This window comes from Solea senegalensis, linkage group LG11 (assembly GCF_019176455.1).
Source record: "Solea senegalensis isolate Sse05_10M linkage group LG11, IFAPA_SoseM_1, whole genome shotgun sequence".
Taxonomy (NCBI): Eukaryota; Metazoa; Chordata; class Actinopteri; order Pleuronectiformes; family Soleidae; genus Solea; species Solea senegalensis.
Window position 1 is genome coordinate 10,561,131 of NC_058031.1, and position 25,443 is coordinate 10,586,573.

The following is a 25,443-nucleotide window of genomic DNA, read 5'->3' on the forward strand; positions in this document are numbered from 1 at the left end:
CAAATTGGACACTGCAAATTGAGTGTGTGTGAAGGTGTGAATGTGAGAGTGGATGGTTGTTTGTCTCCGTTTGTCTCCACCAGCGACCCTCATGTGGAGGATAAAGCAGTTGAAGATGGATGAATGTAACATAGGTCTTTTTTCCAAGTCTGCACTTTTTTCAGTCCTCAAGAGGAAACCTCATCAACAACACATAGAGATTTTATTTCCTGGTGTTTAAACTACTATTATTAGATATTCAGTAAAATACAGAAGTTAGTGATTTTTACCATAGATTTTCAACTCTCTCATTCTGATCCAGAGAGTTTGGTTCATCATTTCAGACATTCATCTGTGGACATTTGACTTTTTCCGTCTTTTACGTGTGTGGTCCACTAGAGGGTGATGCTCTCCTCAAAGAAGACTGCGTGATGGCGTCTGTTTTGTATGCAGCTGTGTCATCACCTCCAACCCACACTCCCGCAGCACCTCCCAAACCTTATTTCCCAAATTCAGTGAAAGGAGAAGAGCAAGTGCTGTTGATGATGAGTCATGTGTTTCTATGCTGCTCCGGCAGCTTCAGCAGCGGCAGTGGTGGCGACGGCTTTTACTTTATGCACAAAGAAAAGGAAGGAGGATGTCACTCATTGAGCATTGAACTAAACATAAGTGGATTTCTGTTGAGATTGGCAGTTATTAAAAGACAAAATAATCCTTATCTGCACCTTGACAAGGCTCAGAGGCAGGGTATAGCAACATGGGGCAAAACATACAGAGACAAACAACCACACTCACATTCACACAGGTCAGTTTTAACTGTCCAGTAACACTCCTCGCTGCATGTCTTTGGACTGTGAGAGGAAGCCGGGGTGCCTGTTTTTGCCAATTCTTGTTTTTCTGCCCTCTCCAGTTCCAGTTCTGATTATTTTTCTCAGAGTTAATCCAGAGTTATAGGATGCGGGAAACAAAACCCTGTTCTCCTTTTTTGTAATCAGCAAGAATGCACATGTGACAAGGCAGAGTTACTGGGCTTGGCCTCTTCAGCACTGCAGTCTTAAGCAGTGGGGGGTATTTCAATGGCCTATAGGATCTGAGGGCATCTGCTGCTCTCACAGAGCAGACCATCATCCATCTGGTCAACTACAACACAAACACACACACACACACACACACACTCAGATTTGTTTTTCTATCTTAGTGACAGTGCCACATAGACATCATGCAGTCCCTTGCCCATTACCCTAACCATAACCATTGCAACTAAGTGCCTAATCCGAAGCCTTGCCCAAACCCTAACCCTAACCAAAACCCAATTGTAACTCTAACCCTAAAACCAGGTCTTAACCCTGGAAAAGCACTTTAAAGTTGTGGGGCCCAGATAAAATATTCTCACAAGTTCAAAATATCCTCACAAAGATAGGTTTGTCACAAAGAAACAAATATAAATACACACACAGGACCATCATGCTAACTTCCCCACCCTCTCCTTCCTGCCTTTTCTCACTAATTAATGTTAAAAACTATTACCATCTTGTTATTTGAGTTTTTCCATTCTTTGAATGGAAAAAGGTATTCCTCTCCTGCTGTATCCTTAAAAACATGTTACATGTTTGCACCTTTTTGTTTAGTCATTTTACTATATTACAATCTGCACTTTTAATGTTCCTGGAAAGTTGTCATTATAAGTAGGTCAGCAGATTACAAACATGTCTGTTACATATGTATGTTATATATAACAATTCCCTTCCAGTTCAGTGCATCTACTGTAACCTACATTTGAAAATAGATATATTTTTATGTGAAATGCTGATTATTCTATTGAAAGCCATCCTCCCATATGACAGTATATGACCTCGGGCATTATTATGTAAATGCACAATGTCATGATGAAACTCTCAGATTTTATATTAAAATGTATTGACTCTTTTTTTCTCTGCAGGTATTTCCCTTTACAAGTGTCCACCTGGCATCTGGTAATAAGGTCAAAGAATGACAGAAATGCAAAATGACTATAAATATGTATTAATGATTATGCACAGTGTTGTTGTGGGTGGATTAAACATACTGTACATCAAGGTAAATGGCCATGTACCAAGCCACCGGATAAAATAGACCGATAACAGAGTGAGAATAAGCTCTCTGTGGATGGATTCACTTACATTCAGTTCCATCGTACAGATCTCTGTATTGTAGAGCAATATAACTTGAAGGCACTGAAAATAGCACCAAGACCTTGTTGATTTCACATTTCTGGGTGTGACTAGACGGCAGTTCAGTAGGCACCCCCTGAAGAAACACACATAGCCATCAGATGAAAGATCTGCAGTGTTTCCTGTCCTAGAGATGATAAGAAAATCAGTATGTGACAGAGCAGAGCTGTTGTTCTCGCCCCCTCTCCCCACTGTGCTCCTTAATTAGAGTGTCTCTGGCAGAGGGGAAAACCCTGGCATATCGCCTGCCTCCTCCTCATCCTCTCGTTCTCTGGTGCTTAAGGCACCCGGTACCTGTCTGCCTTGTGCAAAGCGTGGCACTCTCTTTCTCCCTTGACTGTAACGAGGATCCTCCCCCACAGATTTAGCCCACTTCTGCGCACCTTTGTTTTTATCTTTATTTATATCTTCATTCAGTTTCCTCTATTTGTGGCGTTGACTCAAAGATTGGCTGTGCTCACAATTCAAAATATTTTGATGACAAAGAAATAAAGGATATGTTATGCCCTGGTTCCGCTGTCTTTGTGTGACAGAATGTCAGCCCACACCACCAACATGCGTATTCACTGAGCCTGAGGCTGTTTGCTTAACAACAGTAAAGTGAAGGTAGGTGTGTGGGAGCTCGTGCTTCTGTGGTTTTTGTCTGTGTGCCCTTGACTGCATTTGTTCTTACAGTATTTACGAATAGTATACATGAGCATGTGTGTGTGTGTGTTGCAGCTGTTTCTTCCATTCTGCTCTCTGATTCATTACCGGGGCTATATGGCTTTTTGTCTGCCTAATTTAGGAGATCAGACCCTCTGCCTTTTTTTGTGATGCTGGCAGATTTACTGACTTACTTCACCAACGGGACACAACAGCTAAGCTGGCATCTACTGGGTGCTTGGCTGGGTTGTTGGCATCACAGACTCTAGCCTCCTCTCAAGCTGTTCCTCATTAGCAGCAGCCTTCATTTCTTCATGATATGAGAAGCCCCATCATTGGTCCTCTGTGTGGGTGATAAAAACTAGTTTCTATCTACGATCAGTGTCAATCCAGGAACAATGTTGTGATCAGCTAATCATCATATTTGTGTTTTTGGTCACTCTTTTGTTGTTGTCCTTCATGTCTCGGCCATCCTTTCAGACTACCTCATGTAAGAGCAATTAGCAGAAGCTGCCATGGCAACTAGCATGACCTTTCTGTCATTTCTTTCCATACATTTTACATTTACTAAAACGACTGAGGCTGGTGAGAACTTGTTAGTGTGAACACAATGTCATTCCTCCATAGGTATTAAATATCTGTTAGTTTCAGGTGATATATCAGCGGTGCAAAGTAATGAATTACATTTACTCATGTTACTGTAACTGAGTAGGTGTACTTTTACTTTTTAAATTAATTCTTTAAATTTGTAATTTAAATTTTACTAAAGAAATCAAAAAAAATGATTTGAACGATGAGGACAAGTGAATGATGAGGACAAGTGAATGACGAGGACAGGTGAATGATGAGGACAGGTGAACAATGAGGACAGGTGAACGATGAGGACAAGTGAATGATGAGGACAGGTGAATGATGAGGACAGGTGAATGGCGGACAGGTGAATGGCGAGGACAGGTGAATGATGAGGACAGATGAATGACGAGGACAGGTTTATGATGAGGACAGGTGAGCGAGAGGACAAGTGAACGATGAGGACAGGTGAACGATGAGGACAGGTGAATTGGCGCTAACTAAGGTTCCTGAGTGCATGAGAAAGTTAAAGCATTTGTGACCTTTGACCCACTTTGACTGATACATTATGTGTTTACATATTTTGTTTTGTCAGCACTTTACTTTGTAAAGGTTTGCCTTTAATTAAAAATAGTCAATGTTCTTTTTGCACGACACAAGATAAAACCCCAACCTTGTTAAAAAACTTAACTTAACATACTTTACATTTTTAGACCAGTACTTTTACTTGTATTTAAGTAATGGTGGTACTTTTACTCAAGTAGAATATTTCAGTATACTCTTTTCCACCTCTGCGTATATTTTACAAGATACAGTTGTAAATATAGCACAATATAAAGCATGTATAGCACAAGCTTGACTGAAACGATAAGAAGAAATTACACATCTCATGTATGTAGAATGTAATGGATCTCCTCCATATGGATTTCATCGCCGTTTATTTACACTCGTCAACCACAGAAGACAGATTGTAGATGCCACAGAGGAACCATAGTTTTATTGAATTTAACATGGGCTCCGACATGTGTAAGACTGTCATTTAAAATGAATACACAGTGTAAATGTTTACATGGGCCTGCTTAAAGCAAAAGGTTGTGCACTCTGCAGTTGACTGACATGCTGACAGTGACTGTGAGCCACACACAGACTTTATGTAACAATTACTTCATGTACTATAAGCCAGGGTGAGCATCAGTGCAGTGACCAGGAACATATCCATCGGTGATTGTGCCGAACCTGGAGACTTCGACCCTAACCCTTCTTTAAAGGGATTAAGTGAGCACCTTCCTTCACCTGTGGTTTGTTGATGCAGAGGCAGCACACATGTAGAGAGCTCAGCGGGACTTCTTACAATTACCAAATGGAACAGCTGCAGCGTTTGACAACAAACAGCTCACTAAGCAGTTTAGACACTGAAGCATTAAAATAAACAGAGAGCTAAATCATGTCAGGACATTATAGTGACATTGTGTTCGCAACCATTCCTGTTACAATGCCTTGTTGCACAATCGGTGTGAGTCATATTCACAGTCAAATAGGATGCTGGGTTTTTTTGTTGTTTTTTTGGGGGGGGTTTACAGTACAAATCTCATGTCTAAATGACTGGGGCCCAGATTGCCTCCTTAATGCCACAATTGTCAAATATTTGATTTATATTTAAAAATGACATTTGCGTGACAGACTGATGTAATGTGATGTAACACATTAGTTCAACTCAGTGCAGATCTATGAATATTCTATCTCCACTCCAGAGCTCGTTTGAACATCAAAAGCCGTCTCAGCAATTAGACGGAGACGCAGATGTGGGAGAGTGAGCATTTAAAAATTACTAGTGTGGCATACTAATTCCTGTCACAAAATGTGCTACAGTAAGAATCAAAAAAACCCCAGGGAACAGATGAAGAAAGAAGACATGGCTTTGAAGAAGAAGAAGAAGAAGGACAAAGGACATGTCTTTGTAGGTGATGTGCTGCATATAGTAACAGATTACATTCCAGTATCTCACCCGTGATTGGATGAACGGAGTTTCTAACAGGATTGCTGTTCTACATCTGCGATATTTTAATATTTACACCTGTGCTGTAGCTAGTAGCACCATGCATGCTAAACCAGGTTTCATGAGCTAAGACATGTGGAGACAACTGGAGAAACAACGTCATCAAAGTGTCCAGAAAATATTTATCTGACTTCTCTCACCTGAACAGCATGTTAGGTAAACTATGAGCTATATATGGAATTGATTTTAAATATGAAAACATCCACTGCAATTTTCCTTAATGCTTATCTGAGACCAACAAACTCCAACCTTTTTTTTATTATTATTATTTTTTAGCAGAAATGAATAAGAGGCATATAGAATATTTGCATATTATTTGCTGCAGACAAAGTATGACAGTTTTTTTAAAGAAATGCCAACATCATCATGCATTACAGTATTTGCAGAGGAAAATACTACTACAGGGCAGTCACTGAGGATAGTGTTGCACACTAATATATTTTATTTTTAAAAAAAGAGGCTGCTCAGCAGAACCTGCTCGTTAAAAAAACCCTCACTGCCCGTCTGCTTCTTTCTTCCACCTAAAATATAGGCAGATATATTGCAGATATACTTCTTGTTGTCATGACAACACATCCGTGCAACGAAGTTGTATTTTTCCACATCCACTGCCACAAAATTGATAACAATGCATACTCGCTTCCATCGCGAGAGTGGGTGAACACGGGCAGCCTTTTCTCACGAGGTTATCAGTTTGATCCTCACATCTTTTTCCTCATCTTGGCTCGTTTTAGTTTCCTGTCCTGATGCTGCCTCTGCCCAGCGCAGTGCTTATGTAATCTGCACTGCCTCTATGCTTCACTTCCTCCTTTGAGTATGTACATCCAGGGACATCCCTCTGTGTGTGCATTCTCAGTGCGTTAACAGCCTCAACCTCTTGTCACTAAGGATCGTTGTCATTGCTCAGCTCTGTACATGCCAGTGTCCATATGTGTTGCAGCAGGACCTAACAGCTAACATTTTTGCTCAAACATCATTTTGTGATAAAACAGAGATAGGGTTTCAGCAAAAACCCGGCTGAGTGAGTGAAGATATTCTCCCATCCTGACTCTTCCCCTCCCCCTAGGCCTCTGCTGTGTCTTGGACCTTTAATTTATTTTTGCCCAATCCCCCTACCCTCCTCGCACGAAAGCAAGAGAGTTATTGCTCAGTGGGAGAGCCCTGTGTGCATCCTGGACTAAGCGGAACACACATCTTACACTCCCTCAAACCACTATGGGCACATGCTCCCGACTGTAGCCATGGTTCCCTAAAGAGGAATCAGTGAGACAAAAAAGAGCAGAGTGCTGCCTGCAGTACCCTCTGTGTTTCCTTTGTCTGTCTCCCATCCTTCCCCCCACTGCTGATACTTTGTATCATAGCTGCAGGGACCTCAGGGATAACAGTTGCACACATGCATGCACACACATGCAAGATGATCACTGATGGATAGGTGCTCTCTTTAAAAGGGATCGCACTGCTCATTTTAATGGTTGCTGATGCTTTCCCCCCCGAATTACAGAGCAGGTTCATTCATCATTGTGGGGCTGCCAGCTTTAGCTTTGGTGCCCTGATCTGTGCAATTAAAGTAGTGCTCATGCACATGCCCACTGAGTAAAGAGTAACACGGTGGCAGTGAAACACAGCAGAGACACAATATGGTGTAATTATGGAGTAATTATCACTGCTGTAGACACAGTCTGACGCAGCTGACCTAATCTACCGTTTTAATCACGACGAAGGACAAAGCATTGGATCCTGCTTATTTCTCCTTTGGTGCAGATGAGGGGACGATGGACCTATCCATGTTATTTTGGCAAGTGCAGACACACAGGATGTGGCCTGTAGCCAAATCTGCTGTGTGTGTGTGTGTGTTTCTGTTTGTTAATGGTACCCAGTGCTTCTTACCCTCTTGCACTCAGACAGTGTCACTTCTTGCACAGAAGAGCTTCAGCCTTTGTGTGCAGTTGCCCAGCGATCACAAAGAAAGTCCCAGAGCATGTGCATGTATTTCTACTGCGGGTGATGTTTTGGATGTAGAAATAAATCTTTATCTTTAAACATTTATTTACAATAAACTATTTATAAAATGAGGCATTGTACGATTTGCTGCTTTGCACCAGAGTCTCTACACAGCAAGCACTAACATTGTGTACAGAGCATCCATGTCATCTCCTGATATGCAGACTAAGACTAACATGACACACATTTTTATTTTCCACTGACAAACACCTGTTACTACAAATACCAGCAGCCCTACTTGCACAAACACACAGCATAAGGATTAAAATAAACTGGTGATTATTCAAGCCGCCTCCATCTGATAAATGTACATGCTTGTGCGGTTGACTCGTTTCTGGTTCATCCTGATTCATGCGGAAAGCAAGGCAGTTTTAGTCATAGAGCACTCTTCATATACAAATTCAATACTGATTCAAATCAATACAAAGGTAAGAAATTACAATCAATTTGTTAAAAAGAATATGAAAGAAATTGCAAGAAAAAAACAAGACTAAAACTGTTAAATTAAGCAAAAGGAGTAAAGAGACATTAAAAAGATTAAAGACATGTCACTTAAAAGTAAGTGACATGTTGTAAATAAGAGTGTTGTGATAACATAAAAAAAGAAAAGTTTAAGAATATAATAATTAACAAACATGGATATGTGTCCCAACAACAAAATCATTTCCCGATTCGTTTAAAAAAAAGGGAGGGGGGGGTATATTTAGTGTCAGAGTAACTTTCCCATTGTGGCCACAGGGAATATTAAACAACTGCTCTCATTTGACTGCACTCATTGACGATGCTCCATGGAGCCATAGTTTTAACCCCAAGAGAGAGTTTAGGGTCGGCGTTCATGCAGAAGGCAGGGAGTGGAGGAGCTGCAACACCCATGTTGAGTGAACAACATGAGCAGCATCAAATAGGCATGTTTACAATATGACATGACAAAATAATGCTAACATGTAGTGTCCTTATTGACACAAAAGAAAAACAAAAGGTAGATATGCACACATATATGCCTGCGCATCAGAACACATACGTGCACATGTTCCCATACACCCATATGTCCAAATAAACATCAACATACTCATATATATATACACATAATTGCACACATACACATGCGCACACACATAGGTTGTCACTGATTACAGCAATATGGTCACTTATTTCACCTCCCCTTGCAATGTAGATGCTCCATTTTTTCCAGAGGACAGGTTGAGACATTTTTGAGATCGGTAGTGAGGCTTTTGCATCATCAGAGATTAAAGAACTATATTAAATTGCAGCAGTTAGGCACACAGGTTGCCAGCAGAGAGCCAGCTGTTCTATTTAGATAGAACATGGTTGCTTAATTTCTGATGACACATCACGGTAACTGTATGTCTTAATATAATAAATATCTAGCACCTTAGGTATAACAGTAAATTTGTGATCATGTCATGTTAAATCCTGGCATGCCATCCCACCCACACTCCACAGTGAAACTACTGGCTGGATAAGAAATTGATGGGTTTGGATATTCTGGCCCTGCGCTGCACTGCGGCAGAGGCAAGGAATCCTGTGTCTGTTTGTATATAAGGAAGAGACAGAGAGAGGAAGAGAGAGAGCGAGAGAGCAATGCACGATGTGATACTTCATCATTCCTCATCAGGACTCAAAGATAAGCACATACAGTATATCATATTTTTCCTTTGCTGTTTTATTCACAAGACTCCTCCCCCTCCCTTTTAAAACAACTAAACTGCTTGTTGTTGTTCACACTGTGCTTGTCAGGAGCAGCTGATTGTGAGCCCTTGAGGAAACTGCATCTTAAAGTCTTCAAATTGCTTACAAGTCTAACCTTCTTTTAATCTGCCAGCACAAGTCAAGGAAGCATCTGGAATCTGTTGTTGTGTTCTAGCAGAGAGTTATATCTGAGGACCCCTGACACGATGTAGGCATTACACAACAGCACAGAGGGCTGTCTACTGAATGCTGTGTGGCTCTCCTCAGATCACTCTCTGTCCACCAAAACCATGTCCAGTCCAGTGTCTGACTCACTGTACTATTTTTTAATTTCATTTGGTTGCACATACCTTTGACTTAGAATATTATCACTATAATTTCAAAAATAGGACAGGAAATTGATGGTGCATTGTCTTCAGCTTTTGTCCATAGCAACACGGTCTAGGATCAAAGTGACTCAGTGTTTGTTGAAGAGACAAAGACAGAAAACAAACAGTAGAGCCATGTGCATGGCAATGTTTTCATAAAACGGTATAGAGCTAATACTGAAATCCTGTGGATTGTCCCACAGTGGCATTTCTCCTTAACCGAGCCCTCGAGATACAAGCCACAGCTGAGTGGGCAACTGAACAGTGTGGCTGTCCAGATGTTGGCCTAATTTAGTATGACTAGTAGCATATGTGGCCCAGTCACACATTCTAATGCCCAGTGTGTGTCCCTGTGTGAGCAAAGTTAGCCTCTACCTCAGGTTTTCCAGCATTATTCTCAAAAAACTTCCCAATTGTCTTTTTTTGCAACAGTGTGGTGCAGTAACAACCTCACACCATTGTTCTAATAGAAGAAATGATTGTTGCTTTTTGATGCAAGGGACCATGTAAAATAAAGATTGGGTGGTATTTCTTAGTAAAGTAATATAGTGTATATTGAGCTCCAGGCATCATGTGACAGCTCTCTTTTAGTTTACACTGTGCCAGATTCAAACCCTCAGAGTTCCCTGCCTGCATTATATCTACGGAGATCGAGCAATATTTCGAAAAGCTTGACAGATTGAATATACCTGACCCTAATAATGTCTCCAGGGTTCTTTTCAGGGGTATGAAAACAGCCAGAGTGGACATTATTCCAGACTTGCAGCTTTACTCTGGAGAGTCCCTGAAAGATTATAAGAATCTGGAGGCATACAAATGGACACAATCTGGCTGTGTGACAAATATTCAACTTCGTTATGAATGGAAAAGTACATTTCAGTCAGCATAAAGTGGTCACACGGCCGAGTAGTGGCTAGCACTGTTGCCTTGCAGCAAAAACACCCAGGTCTGCAACCCGGTCCAAATGAAGGCCTTTCTGCATGGAGTTTGCATGTTGTCCCTGTGTGTGTGTGTTTTCTCCTGATACTGCGGTTTCTCTCCCACAGTGCAAAAACATGCAGAGGTTCATGTGATCATGTGTTCATCACTATACGTTTGCCTTGTGATGGACCGTGAGCTGTCCAGGGTGCAAGTGAGCTCTGGATTATGGACCCGATATTGAGTGATACAAGCTCAACCTGTTGTCTTTGGGTTCCTAGCACTCACTTCCAGTGCCTTTCATGGCTGTGATCCACCTTGGTGATCAGCTAAAATGCTCTCCCCTTTACTTGTTTTAGCATCCTCAGGTACAACAGCTTTAAAGTGCCTCTACACCGGCACAGTGCCATTACATCTGAGAGGTGCTTGTTAGAGCCCTGTTAGAGTACTGGAAGAAGAGCCACTGTAAGGACGAATGGGCCAGTTGGTCTGCTGGCACCACTGCCACATCCTGTGGCATGAGGCCAGATTTCAACACCTCTGCAACTGGCAGAGACCAAATGTGGTACTTTTGAAGACAGATGCGAGCAGTGGCCTGGAGCACCTTCTGAAGTGACAGTGAAGTTTCCAACAACCCACCAGGTTGAATGTGCGATCTGTCTATCAATCTACATCTACAAAAAAGGGTTTGATTTTATTAGTTTATGTCTCACTGCCACCGTTAGTTCTCTCAACACAAGTGTAAACTCAATTGGCTTGTTCACAACTTAAAATAAACTTTAACCCATGACTGCACACAAAACAAGACAAACTTCAGAAAAATGATCTGTGACCCATTCACTAGCCCAGCCCAGCTGTTCAGTGTGCTCTTCCTCCTGCATATATAGGGAGAGCATGATTGCAAAGCAGCCCCAGCTGTGTCACTATTAGCTCACCTGTGACTAATACCTGCACTCCCTCATGCAGCTGAATGCCCTGGACACGCCCACCTTCACACATTCTTTTAACCCTCGTGCTCTCCTCAAATTTACTACCCTCTGGACACCTTAGTGGCAAAAAAATGTACACACACAAAATCTGGAAATTATTAAACTGCCATTTAAAGAGTTCAAATCCTGAAAATGATTTTATATTTGAGTAAAAGACATTGAATTTCAAAAGAAGGGTAAATAAGAGTAAATATCATGTTACATGTTTGTAAATTTCATATCTGACTGATGTGTTCTTCAGTTCTTCAGTCTGTGATTAACTCCCTGATTATCATCATATTAAATGACAGCAATTCAACCATTTTGACTCTAACCATAACTAGACATCTTCACTGTTTATTACAACACTTATAACATAACAGAAAGACGTGAAACGACACGGGTGTCAGTGTATTTCAACTTGAAATGTGTAAACTGTATGACATTGTTTGATTAAGGTATACATTAATGCAGCATAACGATGTGTAAATAAGGTAAGAGAGGAAGTGTGAGAAAGCAAGTCGAATTTCGGTAACCAAATCTATTCCAAGACTTTTTTATAGAGCCCCACTGGGGAAATACACTTGGATTGTGATTTAAGTTTATATGACAGGAAAATAATAAATAAAACAATTCAAGGGTGCCGGACAGGGCAAGCTTTATTTAACACAGCAAAAAGAATGAAAGAAAAAACTAAGAAAAAAAGAGAAAAAAAGACATAAAATTAAAAAAAAAAATTCCAAAACAGTTTTTCAACAAATGTACAATTCAACTGACCAAATAAAAAGAAAAGCCACCAAATAAATATTAACATCAATAACAATATCATCATGTGACATCCTTTAAGACATCTTACAATGATTATAAAACAACAGACAGTATGTACAATCATACAACTTTAATAGGACATGCTTAGGAGTTTGACTGCACCATTGTACCACACACTGACTACAACACGAAGGCTGCATATTAACTGACAAGGTCCATCCCATCCATACCGTGAGCCCCCCTCCCCCCAACCCATCCTCAGAAGACCTGGCATCACAGCGCAAACCCAGAGAAAAAAAACCTCAAGACATGTTCTTTGTTTAATAACAAGTCTGGCAATAAATGCATATCCGATGCTGTAAAGAGCAGGGGGGACGTCTGCTTGTGAGCCAACCGCTCTCTGTCCACACAACCAACTCGAGAGCCAGTGTCTGCCTTTTCTATAGTGAATTGTTGCTAGGTAATGCTGAGGAATTGGGTGTGACCATGAACTGGAAGCCTTTGTGCAAATCACCACTTAGTTCCACTAAGTTCCTCCGACTACCAGGGGCAGTCCACGGCTTCATAAAAACGCTACAATCATCTCAGGGAGATATTTCCATAACACTGATACTCACAACATGCGATTAAATACAAAAAAAATGAATAATGGAAAAATAGGGAGAAATCACTTTCTTTCGACAGGGCCAGCCTGTGCTTTGATTACTTGTTCTCCTCAGTCCTACATTGTTTCATTTTTTTTTCTTTTTTTTTTTACAAAATGATTGTTAGACTTTTGAATTTCCAATTTTGAAAGCATATCACTGTCAACTCACACAAGCATCTCAAGCCTTTCTACTATTTTTTTTTATGATTATGTAAAATTGACGATAAATTCAAGCATCTTTTGACACAAAAATTGTGGTTCCCTCTTATTCACATCTTTTTCCTGGCACATCATCGTCACTGGCTATTCTATATACCAGTGGCTACTTACAGGGGGAGGAGGGTCAAACACAGATCAGCAGCCTCTTTGTACAGCAGAGACGGTTTTCCGTCAGATGTCCACGGAGCACTTATAGCATGACAGTAATCGCAAAGCCCCATCTTTATTGCCACACAGGTTACCTTGCGTCACAAGCACTTAAATCATTATTGCTTTATGGTTAGAAGCACAGAGATCAATGCTGCACACACACCATGAAGCCAAAGATTTAAGCTCATAAAAGACTCCACGTTTCGCTTTGAAGACATTGTTGCCTACATTAAGTGCTGCTTATTGGAGGTCAATAGATTAACAAGAGGGTACTGCACAAGCTAGAGTCATCCTGGAAGAGTAGTTAGGTTGGGAGTGCTACATTAGGTTGTTGCAAATGAGAGAAAACCACAGGCATAGTACAGTTGTCAAAAAATCTAATATGAAAGGCATTTTTCAAAACTGCATATCATCTGAGAATTGTTGGAAAACTGTAAACAATGCAATGCTACAAATCTTTTGAGGAACATTTGAAATTACAAAACAGATTGATCTGTTAGCAGCAAGCCTGAATTCGGTAGGCATCTTCCTATGCTTTTAAGAATGCCTCATACTGTAGCACTGGCCTTTCAATAAACAACCACGGCTTCATAAATAACTTTCAGCAGCTCAGCATTGAATCGTTTGTGTTGATGCTTAAGTGTCTCTTCTCATGGGTTTAAATGTATCCGTCTCATCACTGACATTAAAAGTAGTTTCCAGCTGTGTCAGCAGAGACACTGGAAGTACAACTACACTTCCCTTTGTACACACAGAGCCCCTTCAGTCTTCTCGAATTATTCCACTGAAAGCCCATGGAGCTGTGCTGTCCAGAGCTACGCAACCATGCATCCACAACCCATGCAGGTTGGTGTAGTCTAGACTGGTATCTGCATAGCAGCCAGCACTCAAAATCTCTTCTCCCTGCTCTCGTCACCCTCAAGACGACGAGAGCAGCCCTCTGTGTAATAGCTCTCACTTCTATGGTTCGTCCCTCTACATCTGTGTGCTTTCACAGGCCTAAATGGGGACTATAGTGACAAGCTGTTTTGCACATCACACACCTTGCTAAGAGGGATGTACAGGATTTAGCTAATTCCTGACGGTTTCATGCTAGATTTATTTTTGCACTTAGAAAAATATCCATTGAGTTGTCTAAGAGGCATTTACATCACAAGATTAAACGTCACACGTTGCACATTTCCAATTTGGACAAACTCAACATGTGCCTAGAGAGAGTAAAATTGGACGGATGTTACACCATTGTAGTTGCATACTGTTTACAGGTGAAAACATGATAGCTCAATGATCAAACCTTGACCGGTTTTTGTTTGTTTGAAAGCAAGATAAACAGTTGTGGGAAAAGATGGATGTGCACTAAAAGGTTCAGGAGCAAGTGGACAGCGAGGTGTCCACCTCTTCTGAGGGGTGTTTGGTTTTTTGGGGGGGTGAGGGAAGGATTCAGCAGGAAGCCCTGATAAAACCATCATGCCCACCCCCCCTTCCCCAAGACCAAAACGGCAGGGGGTTGGGGTTGCATGTGAGGACTGTAACCCACGAGGTCTTCACTCACATGACCGAGCAGCTCTTGGCCTTCTCCTTCTTGAAGGTGGAGGAGAGCAAATCTGACTTGCTGGGCAGGTGGAGGAGTCTTTTGGAGAGGCGGCGGGTGGGGCTGGACTTTGGGAGAGCCTGCAGCTTGTTGATGCAGGCCATAGCTGCGGTGCGAAACACACTGTGGATGCTTTTTTCTGAGGTGAATGCCGAGCACTCCAGATACGCCTCTGCACCCAGCTGCTTGGCCATAGCAGAGCCCTGAAACAGGTGAAAGAGAAGGAGGTTATTTTCATGAATTTAAATTCTGTGTCCACCACAGAAAATCTGGCATTCTATCTTGAGCTTAAATGAAAAATATCAAGTTGATTATTCGTATCATACTGTTTGGCTTTTGTAACTACATGTTTTTTGCTTTCTGTGTTGTTTTTTTTTAAAGATTTTTCTTTTAATCACTCTCTTATGTGCACATGTGCTTTCTAGTGTGTATGTTCTGTTGTACTAAACAATCCATAAACTGGACAAATTCTATTCTATTACACAAATTCTAAATAATCTAACATAACTGTCCAGTTATGTAACTATGTTTGCCATCCATGGTTTAAATTCAGCACTGACTATATTAAATTGTATAAATGTGCTCACGCGTTCCATAATGTCTCTCACCTGCTCGTAGGTGATGGGAGTCTGTTTCTGATTGGACAGTTCCATCAGCGTGCAGACATCTGTGCGCAGGTCAATCTTACAGCCAACGAGCAGGATACGTGTGCTGGGACAGAAGTCTAGGATCTCGGTTTTCCACTGTGGACAAACGAGTACAAATAATATTTCAGTGGAAAACAAACAACAGGGTGTAAATACACTATATACGTCCTATTACACTAGAGTAATAGGACGTGTATATAGCAGCAGCTATTACCTTCTTCAGACTACCGTCCACTGTGTCAGGACGGCTGATGTCAAAACACAGCAGAACTGCATCAGAGTCACTGTAGCAAAGGGGCCTCACGTTATCATAATATGGAGAACCTAAGGAAGAGAAGACACATTGACATGGTGAGTGGAAGACAAGACAAACTGAGAAAATAGAACATCTCTGATTTTGACCTCAAGACATTGGTAGAGACACTGTTATATATCAAGTTTTCTGAGATGTACTGTATATTGTTGAATTGTGAGGTCGGAGCAATCATTGAGGGAACAATTTTGAAATATTAGGTTAGACTAGACTAGTGTTTGCCAGATTAATCAATGGACATAGAAAAATCATAGAAAAAACGGAAAAGGGTATATGCTGGTGCCACATTACAATACATATACCTGTCACAAAAAGACAGATCCGGCTGAATATGCTCTGTAAAATGTGAGACTTAAGGGAGTGTTTAATCCATTTTAAGTGGAGCCTTTTTCATGTATTATTGAAACAGAGGTGACCAACCGTTTTTATTCAGAGAAAATAAAGGGTGTTATCGAGCAGCAGAGGTGGAGCAGCAGAATACAGCCGCGGGGATTATGTGGAATCGGCATCACGGCTCACTTTGCTGTCCCTGAAACTGCTTTTCCCCCTGCTCCTATATCCTCTGCTAGCATTTCAGAGGGACAGAAGATGACAACCCAGCACTAAATCCTCATTGATCTTCTCTTGCAGTAGATTACGCAAGAGGAATGGTGGGGCTCGGGGCAGGCAGACGCTCCCACTCATGCTTGGAATCCTTAAGTAAGCCGCCCACCCCCCCAAAAAATCCTCTGCTCTGCGCTGATACCTCCAGTCCCTCTGTTACCACAGCAACAGCCTTGAAATCCACCATCGACATCAGGCATTCCTCCCACCTCTCCATAAAGGCTCGCCTTAACTGCCAATCAATCATTTTACACCGCAAACTGCCCACCCACCTACTGTTGGGGACATTCCTCTGCTCTGCACACAGTTGGGGACCACAGTCATACATTGATCACATAAAATGCACACACACATTCACACATGCCAGCATCCACAATCTCCCCATTTAAATTTGGCTGCAGGCAGAGGTGTTTCCTATCAGCGATAAGTTGCAACAGAAGAGGAGCAGCTCAATGGGATTAACATGTTTACTTAATGCTCAGTGTGGATCCCTAATGGGATTCAGTGTTCCTCTTATTGCTACTGATAACCAAAGCAGTCTGTGTTATCACTCACTGGATATTACACAACCATCATAATTGATTTATAGCACAGAAAAACAATGCATCAGAAAACATATGGAAAAAAAAAAAACCTTGCGCGCACACACACACACAACATGGATGTTTGCATATATCTCAGTTTCATGAATACTTAATGATTTTCCACATTATCAAAGGGTAAAACTGAATTTGCCAGCTGCTGGGTGCTGTGAGTGGAATAATGACAAGCTGTGGTGAAATTCCTCAGGGCTCAGTGTCCTGAAGACAGACAACATCACTGCAGAGGAACAAAGGGATACATGTTATGTGTTATATGTGTATATGCCTCTGGAATTACTTTGCTCCTCTCTTTAAATAGAAAATTAACCAAAATGTAATCATTTGCTGCAGATGTGTCAGTCTTAAAGAAAAAGAAAGAAAAAGAGATGCTACCACCAGATACATGTAATTTACATCTCTGCCTTCGCACCATTTCACACTTCGGGTTTCAGCAGAAAAGCTGCACTCATCTGTGAGATATGTTTGCTGACTGTGGAAATTGACACACATTCACACCAGAACAATTAGCACCAACGCAATGATGCTAATTGGTGTGTGTGTGTGTGTGTTATCCCATGGGAAACCCAAAAGCAGGGCATTATACAGTTTTTCAGTCTTCAGCAAAGGAGATTGAACCTTCATGTGATTCTGCATTAAATGGCCACTGATCTAAATGCATCAATCGATAATAAGCTGCACAGAAGCTGCACAGATTGAACCTTCATGTGATTCTGCATTAAATGGCCACTGATCTAAATGCATCAATCGATAATAAGCTGCACAGAAGCTGCACAGGGGGTCCAAGAGCCTTTGCAATTAAAGCTGACAAATTAGTTTAGCAGTATCACCCTGTCAAGAGGGAGGGAGAGGAGAAGGATGTTTCTTTTGTTACTCAACCCTCAAATGAAATTGATTTTATCTTCTGTACTGGACAAAGGGAGCATGAATCAGTAGGTGTATACAAGCCATTCTTGGAGAAATTGAATAAACAGTACTATGAATGTGGAAATATTATATATTATTTAAAGCTCAGCAGCCTTGGCAGCTCTTTCCCAACATTTTAGGGTGCAGTTTCTAATCCTGGAAGAAAAAGATGTTTCAAGAAAAAAAAACAGCAGGAAGAGAGGATGGGAAGCAGGAGTGTATTCTACTGAGACGGAACACTGAGAACCACCCTATGCCATTAATCCTTCACCCCCTGCAGTCTGATATCACAGAGTGCCAGTTTCTGCCTCTTTCACTGGCTCCCCTCAATCTTTTCATTGCAACAGTGCAGCGAATGCCCTGGATAGACAGATAAATGCACATGTAGTGCCTAACCATGGCCCAAATATTTCCTCTCTCACTTTCCCTCCACAACAACAACAACATGTCTCTACAGCAGATGGAGAGTTTGTGGGGCATGAAACATGGAGAGTGAGGCTCACTAAATCGGGAAAGGAGGGAATTGAAAGGAGCATACAACCAAATTCCATGTGGCTGAACCCGACTGCATCCATCTGATGGTGCAGTGCCCAGAGCCAAGAGTTGAGGTGGAAATTGGGCCAAAGTAGAAGTGGGCTTCACAGGCTGCAAGTAGTGTTGAGTACAGGTGGGGGAGGGGGAGAATCCGCCTTTCTGTGTGTGCATGAGTGAGTGAATTCCTGCGCCGACATAGACTGTCTCTATCATTAGCACACGCCGCTGCTGCTGCTGCTGCTGCTGGTTCTGCAGTGTCTAACTGCCGACTTTACAGAGCAGCCAACACAACCACATTACTTTGAGTCAGACATTTCTTTCCTGGTTTCACGTGACAGAGCTAGTCAGAGTCAGAGCTGAAACCGCCCCACAGGAGGAGAGATGGGGTGACTTTGCTCCTGAGCATCACCACGTCTGAACTGCTAACAAGCTTTGTAACTTGACACTGTCAAATCTGATCAAAACAATCTAGTGATATACCTAGGATGGAAATAAGCACTAGCTGTATCAGTTGAACCCGAAACATCCGTAAAATGAGATACAGAACCATAACAAAAGTATTGTCTATTAACGATTCCTCACTTTATACATTTGTACAGATTGCTCCATCAGCCTAAATGAATATAAAAGTATCATCTAAATCTGAAAGGATTTATCAGGAAGTTCATTCAACCTGAAATAAATTACTCGCTAACACCATAATGAGACCCATTATTCACGATTCATGAGTTACTGCCAGTGGAGACAGTGTTCGCCGTCCCCTTTTTCCCTCTTTCCCCCCGCATGTCAGATCGGACCAGGCTGATTAAAACCGGTGGATTGATTTTGGTCTGTAAATCCATGGCGGAGCTGGGAGAAGGAGCTGCCTGCCATGTGGGGCTGGTGATGAGGTCAGTCTAATCAATGACGGGGAGTCGGGATGATAAGGAGACCCTCTCAATGTGGAACGGCTGCAGCAGCACAACTCCTTACAATTAGAGCAAATTACAGTAAGAAGAGGAAACTGTACAGTATAGCCAGCAAATTGCCCTCCTGCCTGTCGTCCATCACCAGGAATCTGATGATCTGATGAATCAGGAGATACACAAGAGTCGTTTATACAACGAGGAAAGAGGCGATGATATCAGCTCTCCTCTTAGTGGAGCCAGAAAGCAATGAGTCTTTAAATCAAACCTAAAGCCTGCGAGAAATTAAAATACTGTGTATAAAACATCACAGTAATGTTGTATGTGATAGTTTGTTGTAATCTATTTTATTAGCCAACAAGGGCATGAGAGAGTTAGAGAAAAAGTTCAACAGAAGAAGGACAAGAAAGAAAGAAAGAAAGAAAGAAAGAAAGAAAGAAAAGGTAGTATATTACAGTACTGTGTAAAAGTGTGATAGACCTTTTTTACAGCAGATATTTTCGACATGAAAAAGGTGAACAAACACCAGTAACATTAATCACATTGATTACATTCCAGTTTTAAGAGATCCAGAGTTGTGCCATTGTTCAACTGCAAGTGTGGGTCACATCAAATATTTGACACTTTAACCTGTAAAAGCTGTTTTCCCCCTGAACACGTATTATTTTTAAACTGCATACAGGTTTCCTGTATTTACTGGATGAAGTGATTGAGAACCATTATTGTCCAGCTTGGGATTAACTTAATTATTACATTTGCAGTAATGCCATGTTATTTACAAAGTGACTGGATGCTACCATCAGTGTTTTAAAGTGTTTGTTCCTCAAAATTGTTAATTATCATATTATATGATATACAGTTATAATTTAGTATGTTCCATACAGTTTACCCTGGTGATATCACTTAACACTTGATGATTAGTAATATGGTATTGCCGTCTATTACTCCCCAATTACCTACTACTACTACTACTACACACTAAAAAAGAAAGAAAGAAGAGTGAAACTCAATAAGTCGGTGTGGATTGCAGTGGAGTGTGTGGCCCAGTGGTCTCATTTACAGTCCTAATCCCCTACATCATGCTGTTTGTGTGTGTGTGACCTGGAGCAGCATATGGAAGCGAATGCAGGTCACCAGAGTTTCTGAGCTGCCTCGTGTCTGTCTGCTCCAGAAAACCCTGCGACTCAACAGGATGTCCTATGTGTGCCCATCATCCCCCGGACAGGCACCAGGCCCACTCCTGCTGGCCAAACTCACAGTCCACAGTTTTTACAGAGATTAAAAAGTGGGGATTTTGGTCTGGGGAAGGAATTACACTCACTGCTTTCCTACTGCTGCTTTTGAAAAATGAGGGGAAACCAAGAAACACAGTATAAACACAGCATTGTCTTATTAAAGCAGGTCTGTTACATAAAGGATTTGTTGTACACAGGTTTGCACAGCTGTTCTTCTTAGTACAGTACTTCTTGACGTCCATTAGTTTGAGCAGCCTATAAACAAAGCCTTATCCCTTAACCATAACCAGTTAATGCCTAACAACGATTCAAACCTCAGCCATGAACTTAACTAGTTCCTCAGAAATTAGGTTATCCCTTATTAGTGTTTAGGAATGAAAAGGTCCTAAAAAGGTAACCAACAGAAGTACACACACACAAACACACTTAAGCCCACTTGCTCAGCTATTTGGTGACCTAATGAAAGTGCCAATACATCCAGCATGAGTGTGCATGGACAGGGATGTGGGCCCATTGTGCAGTGAGCATGAAGGGAATCAAACAGGTGCTGCAGACTTGTGCTCACAGTATTCAGGTCAACACACAAAACAACAGATCCGCGGGGAGATCCACACTGACACATTGACCCTCTTTTTCACACAGCGTGTAAATGAACATATGATGCACAGAGTCAGCAATAACGACAAGTGAAGTGGAATAATCCTCGTGTTTTTTGCCAGTGGAGACAGAAATGCAGCTTCCTGCCACACAACAGACCGCTAAATAAAGGGACATATTTAATCAGTTCAGAATGCAGGATAAGTTTGAAAATGTACAGCGTTACAGCAGTGGAGATAATAAAAGTAAGAAATAGAAGCCACGTAATATAAAACAAATATGGTAGAGTTGTGTAATTAAATGTTTTTGTTTTATACACACGTATATATATATATATATATATATATATATATATATATATATATATATGTATGTATATATATACACACATATATATATATATATATATATATATATATATATATATATATATATAGATATAGATATACATACATATACATATACATATACACACACACACACACACACACACGTATTCAAATATACACATGCCACAATGTGTACATTAGGTTTTAGCAAAGCAACTGGCAATGTTACATCAAATGCATGAATCCAGCTGTGTTTTAAATGGTAACTTATCAGTATCACAGAGAGACACGTAAAATCCCATCTCTCTGGATACAATGATACAAGGTTATACAGAAGTAAATGAAAGGCAGGGAAATTCTCTGTTGTAAAATACTCAAAATTACTATTATGTAGGGATGCACAATATTATTGGCACAATATTGGTATAGATATTGGTTTAACAATGTATTATCGGTTATCAGCAAACACACCACCTTTATTAATTTATAGCCACATCTGCTGCGACATGAGTATGAAAGATATTGTGTTAAATTCACCACAGCAGAGACTAAATTACCTCTTTGGTTGAGGCACAGGGAAAAAATGTGTGTGTATATACACATATCATTCTCTGATTGTATTTTACAATCAGAGAATTTCCCTGCCTTTCATTTACTTCAAAAACCACATAAATACTTCCCTACACACAGACTGCTAAATGTGATCTGCTTATTTCTTCTTTGTAGGAGCAGAATATGTCTTATACAGTTGGAAAACCATGTTTCTGAAATGGTTTTGGACAAGCCCAGCTAACAATTTCTGATTCCCAGAACATTTCTTGGAATGTTACAGGAATGTTCCCAGAAGGTTTGCCCTTGGTTGTTCTGCGAGTAAATATTGAAAGATGATTTTCATATTTATTGAATTATTAATTTCACCCCCAACCCCAAACATACAAATACGAGTAAGCAAGGTATATGTGGTTCATATTTACAACCTGAAATTTCAACCTACAGGTGAATCAGCTGCAAACCTTTTCTAAAAGTACCTAAAACATTTGAATGAAGCTGGTTGAAATACAAACATTCCAAACTTCTGGACAAGAACATTCTCTTTCTTTATAAAATACAACCCAATGGCAATGTTGTGTGGAAACCACGGTGCGACTGCAGGAGAATGTTTCAATTTTAAGTTCCCTCAACAATTAAGGACTGTTTTTAGGTTTGGTTCAAACTAATCTTAGGAGAACCATGGGCTAATGTTCATTTCACGCTTTCGTGTCCTTATTGTGGCAGTCCATGAGAATGGCATCTGAAGCACTTTGAAATATGTGACAATACTTCATTCATTTATGGATATTTTAAAGGTTTAATATGATGTACCCTAACACAGAATGTGTATAGATTATTGCTTATCTGTGACAAGAGCAACTGTTCAACGGTTTATTTATTTATTATATGTTTTAATGACACGTGTAACACAATGCAGCTTTCACTAATAATATGATATTATGTAATCAGCTCGGAAATATAAAAATAAGACTCAACAAGTGCACACAGTGTGTGCAGTGAATAATGGAAGACAACAAGCAGCCACTATCACCCTCAACCCTGTCTCTCAGACAGAAGGACATGTCTCCTTCTGTGGTGCAGACACACACACAGACAGACAGACAGACAGACAGACAGGTGATTATTTACCTGAAGTATCCCACAGACTGAGCTCCACTCGCTGCTCCTCCAGCTCCAGGCAGGCTGTGTAGTTCTCGAACACCGTGGGCACGTAGGTCTGCGTGGGGGAACAATTAGCGACACGGTGTCACGAGTGTGGAGGTGACAGACAGACACACAGACAGACAGCTACAGGTTACACCACCGGTATGTATCCGACTAATTAGTGCAACACATTCACGCGCAGTGAGAAAATCGATCCGACAAAATGAGAAGACGCGTCACATCAAAGGGTTTTGCTGCAATTTGGGATCAATCACATGAAACGACTGCAGCTGCGGGAGAACAAGACAATCAGTACCCGCCTATAAAATATTAATACATGCACAAAGCGTGAGGAGATTTTGTTTTTTTCACAGAATGTACAAAAATAAATAAAGCTCACGTGATTTTCATTTTATTTTATGTTGTTTTTTTTACAGTCAATGAATATAAAAAACACCCGAAAAGAACCGAATTAGGGGAAATGCGCATGAAAACTGTCCCTGCAATACACGCACCATTTTTCTCCCCCCCATTTTCTATTTTAAAAAAAATTATTAAATCAATGACAGATTCATGCTGTGCGTGCATTTAAATAGATTTTCGTGGCAAATGTGAGCGCATACCTCTGGATAACAGTCCTTCGCAAGGACTTGCAACATCGCAGTTTTTCCGCATTGAACATCTCCAACAAGGACCAGTTTACATCTGACGACGAGCGGCTGTGTGTTTCTCCTCTCCTTCATGGTGGTCAGAGTGTCCCAGTGTTTTTAATTCGTCAAAAAAAACAAAACGATAATCAGGCAGCAAACAGCTCAGAATTGTGCGTCCAGTTCTCTCAGGATGTCCGCAGTTGATCTGATTGAATTTGCCACTGCGGCGCTTTATACGAGCCAGCAGCAGCCAATAGGAGCGCAGCATCTCACGAGCTTTCAACATCCCTCCACTGCACCCAGCAGTGATCCAGCGCTGAGAGGAGGATAATGTTAGGGCTGAGGGTTAGTTTTCATTTCCTTGTGAACATCTAGAAGGTCACACTTTACTAATAACTGTATTTTTATGTTATTAGCCTAATGTGTGTAAAAGCATCAGTGCATCTGTGTAGATTTCATCAAAATAAGATGCAAAATAAACAGGTTGAAATTCTCTTTTAATTCACAAAGGCAAAAAAATGCTCAATGAGCCTCAGTTTCTAAATGTATTGTGTTGAGGTCTAGATTTGAAATTACACATAAAATCAAAGGCCGTGATAAATGTTCCCTTTATTTTTGTTTTTGTTTTTTAACAACATATATCTTAAAGCTCACACACAGCAGAGTTTGAGTTCATACCACAGAGGAAGAAAAGATAACAGTCTATGTCAGCATGTGTTTTGTGTGGGTAAGACTCTCACTGAAGATGATTTATGTGTTTTCTTTACATATCTGGGGTTTTCCTTGGATTGTACAGGATCTGCAAAAATAAGCCACACACTTCGGCCTATTCCTTTTTCTGTTATTGCCACATTTGTATCAAATGATCTTCCTTTATGTTTATTTTTTATATGAATGTAGACCCGAAAATAAAGATATTCATTCATTCTGAATCTAGACCATTACAAAGTTATTTATTCTTAATCAAAATATGCATTAAATACCTCTGACAGAATATATCATACTAAGAAAGTACTAAGCGAGAATTCTCTTGGACGAAACATGGCAGTTTTTATATATACTTTACTTGAATTAGTTTGCTCCGTCTTGTTTTGTGACTGTTTTAATGTGTGTAATACAGGTTTGCAGATCATATTTCATGCTGTTCCTATGTTTTTCAACTTCTTTTCCTCACACATTTCTTCAAAAGAGAATCAAAGTTTTCTTAAGAAGAGAAGGCGGAAGTGACCTCTTTCTTGGATGTGTTTAACAGTATCATTACACTGTATATTCAGTATGAGTTTATAGAAGATACACTAAGATACAACAGTCAGTCCCTGCAGACTTTTTCACCTGTGAGTCTTGTCTCTTGGTCTGCTTCAAATGAAGTGATTTGATTGATTTGACACGGCTGGATCAATAGCACACCACTGGCTGAGTACAATAGGACTGAGACAAATCCAATGTAGACTAATTAGTTTACTTTAATCTGCACTACAGTCACAGTCAAGTCAGTTTGACACAAGAACCCAGCATCCTCTTCCCTGTCCTACACTTCCTATGACTCAGAGTAATGAGCAGTGGAATAAGGTAAACTATCTCTGAGTTTATTGAGTCCACAAATGTGTATTTCACAATGTGTGTCCTATAGG

At 40.7% G+C, this 25,443-nt stretch overlaps 1 protein-coding gene across 1 annotated transcript; it reads right to left on the minus strand.

Annotated features, from left to right (window-relative positions):
• Nucleotides 1-12,058: 12,058 nt before the first annotated feature.
• Nucleotides 12,059-24,036, minus strand: rnd1b (Rho family GTPase 1b). Its single transcript, XM_044039418.1, has 5 exons — nucleotides 23,786-24,036; nucleotides 23,148-23,235; nucleotides 15,661-15,770; nucleotides 15,408-15,542; nucleotides 12,059-15,002 (listed from the first exon to the last, which is right to left on the minus strand). Exons 1-5 carry the CDS (start codon nucleotides 23,903-23,905, stop codon nucleotides 14,757-14,759), a joined length of 699 nt encoding a protein of 232 aa, XP_043895353.1. The 5' UTR covers nucleotides 23,906-24,036; the 3' UTR covers nucleotides 12,059-14,756.
• Between the last annotated feature and the right edge of the window lie 1,407 nt (nucleotides 24,037-25,443).

Coding starts and splice junctions, on each gene's coding strand:
- rnd1b (XM_044039418.1), bottom strand. CDS start 23,905: ATGAAGGAGAGGAGAAACACACAGCCGCTCGTCGTCAGATGTAAACTG. Junction 15,771..23,147: donor CAGTCTGTGGGATACTTCAG/GTAAATAATCAC, acceptor TCTCTTCCTTAG/GTTCTCCATATTATGATAAC. Junction 15,543..15,660: donor TGGACGGTAGTCTGAAGAAG/GTAATAGCTGCT, acceptor GTTTGTCCACAG/TGGAAAACCGAGATCCTAGA.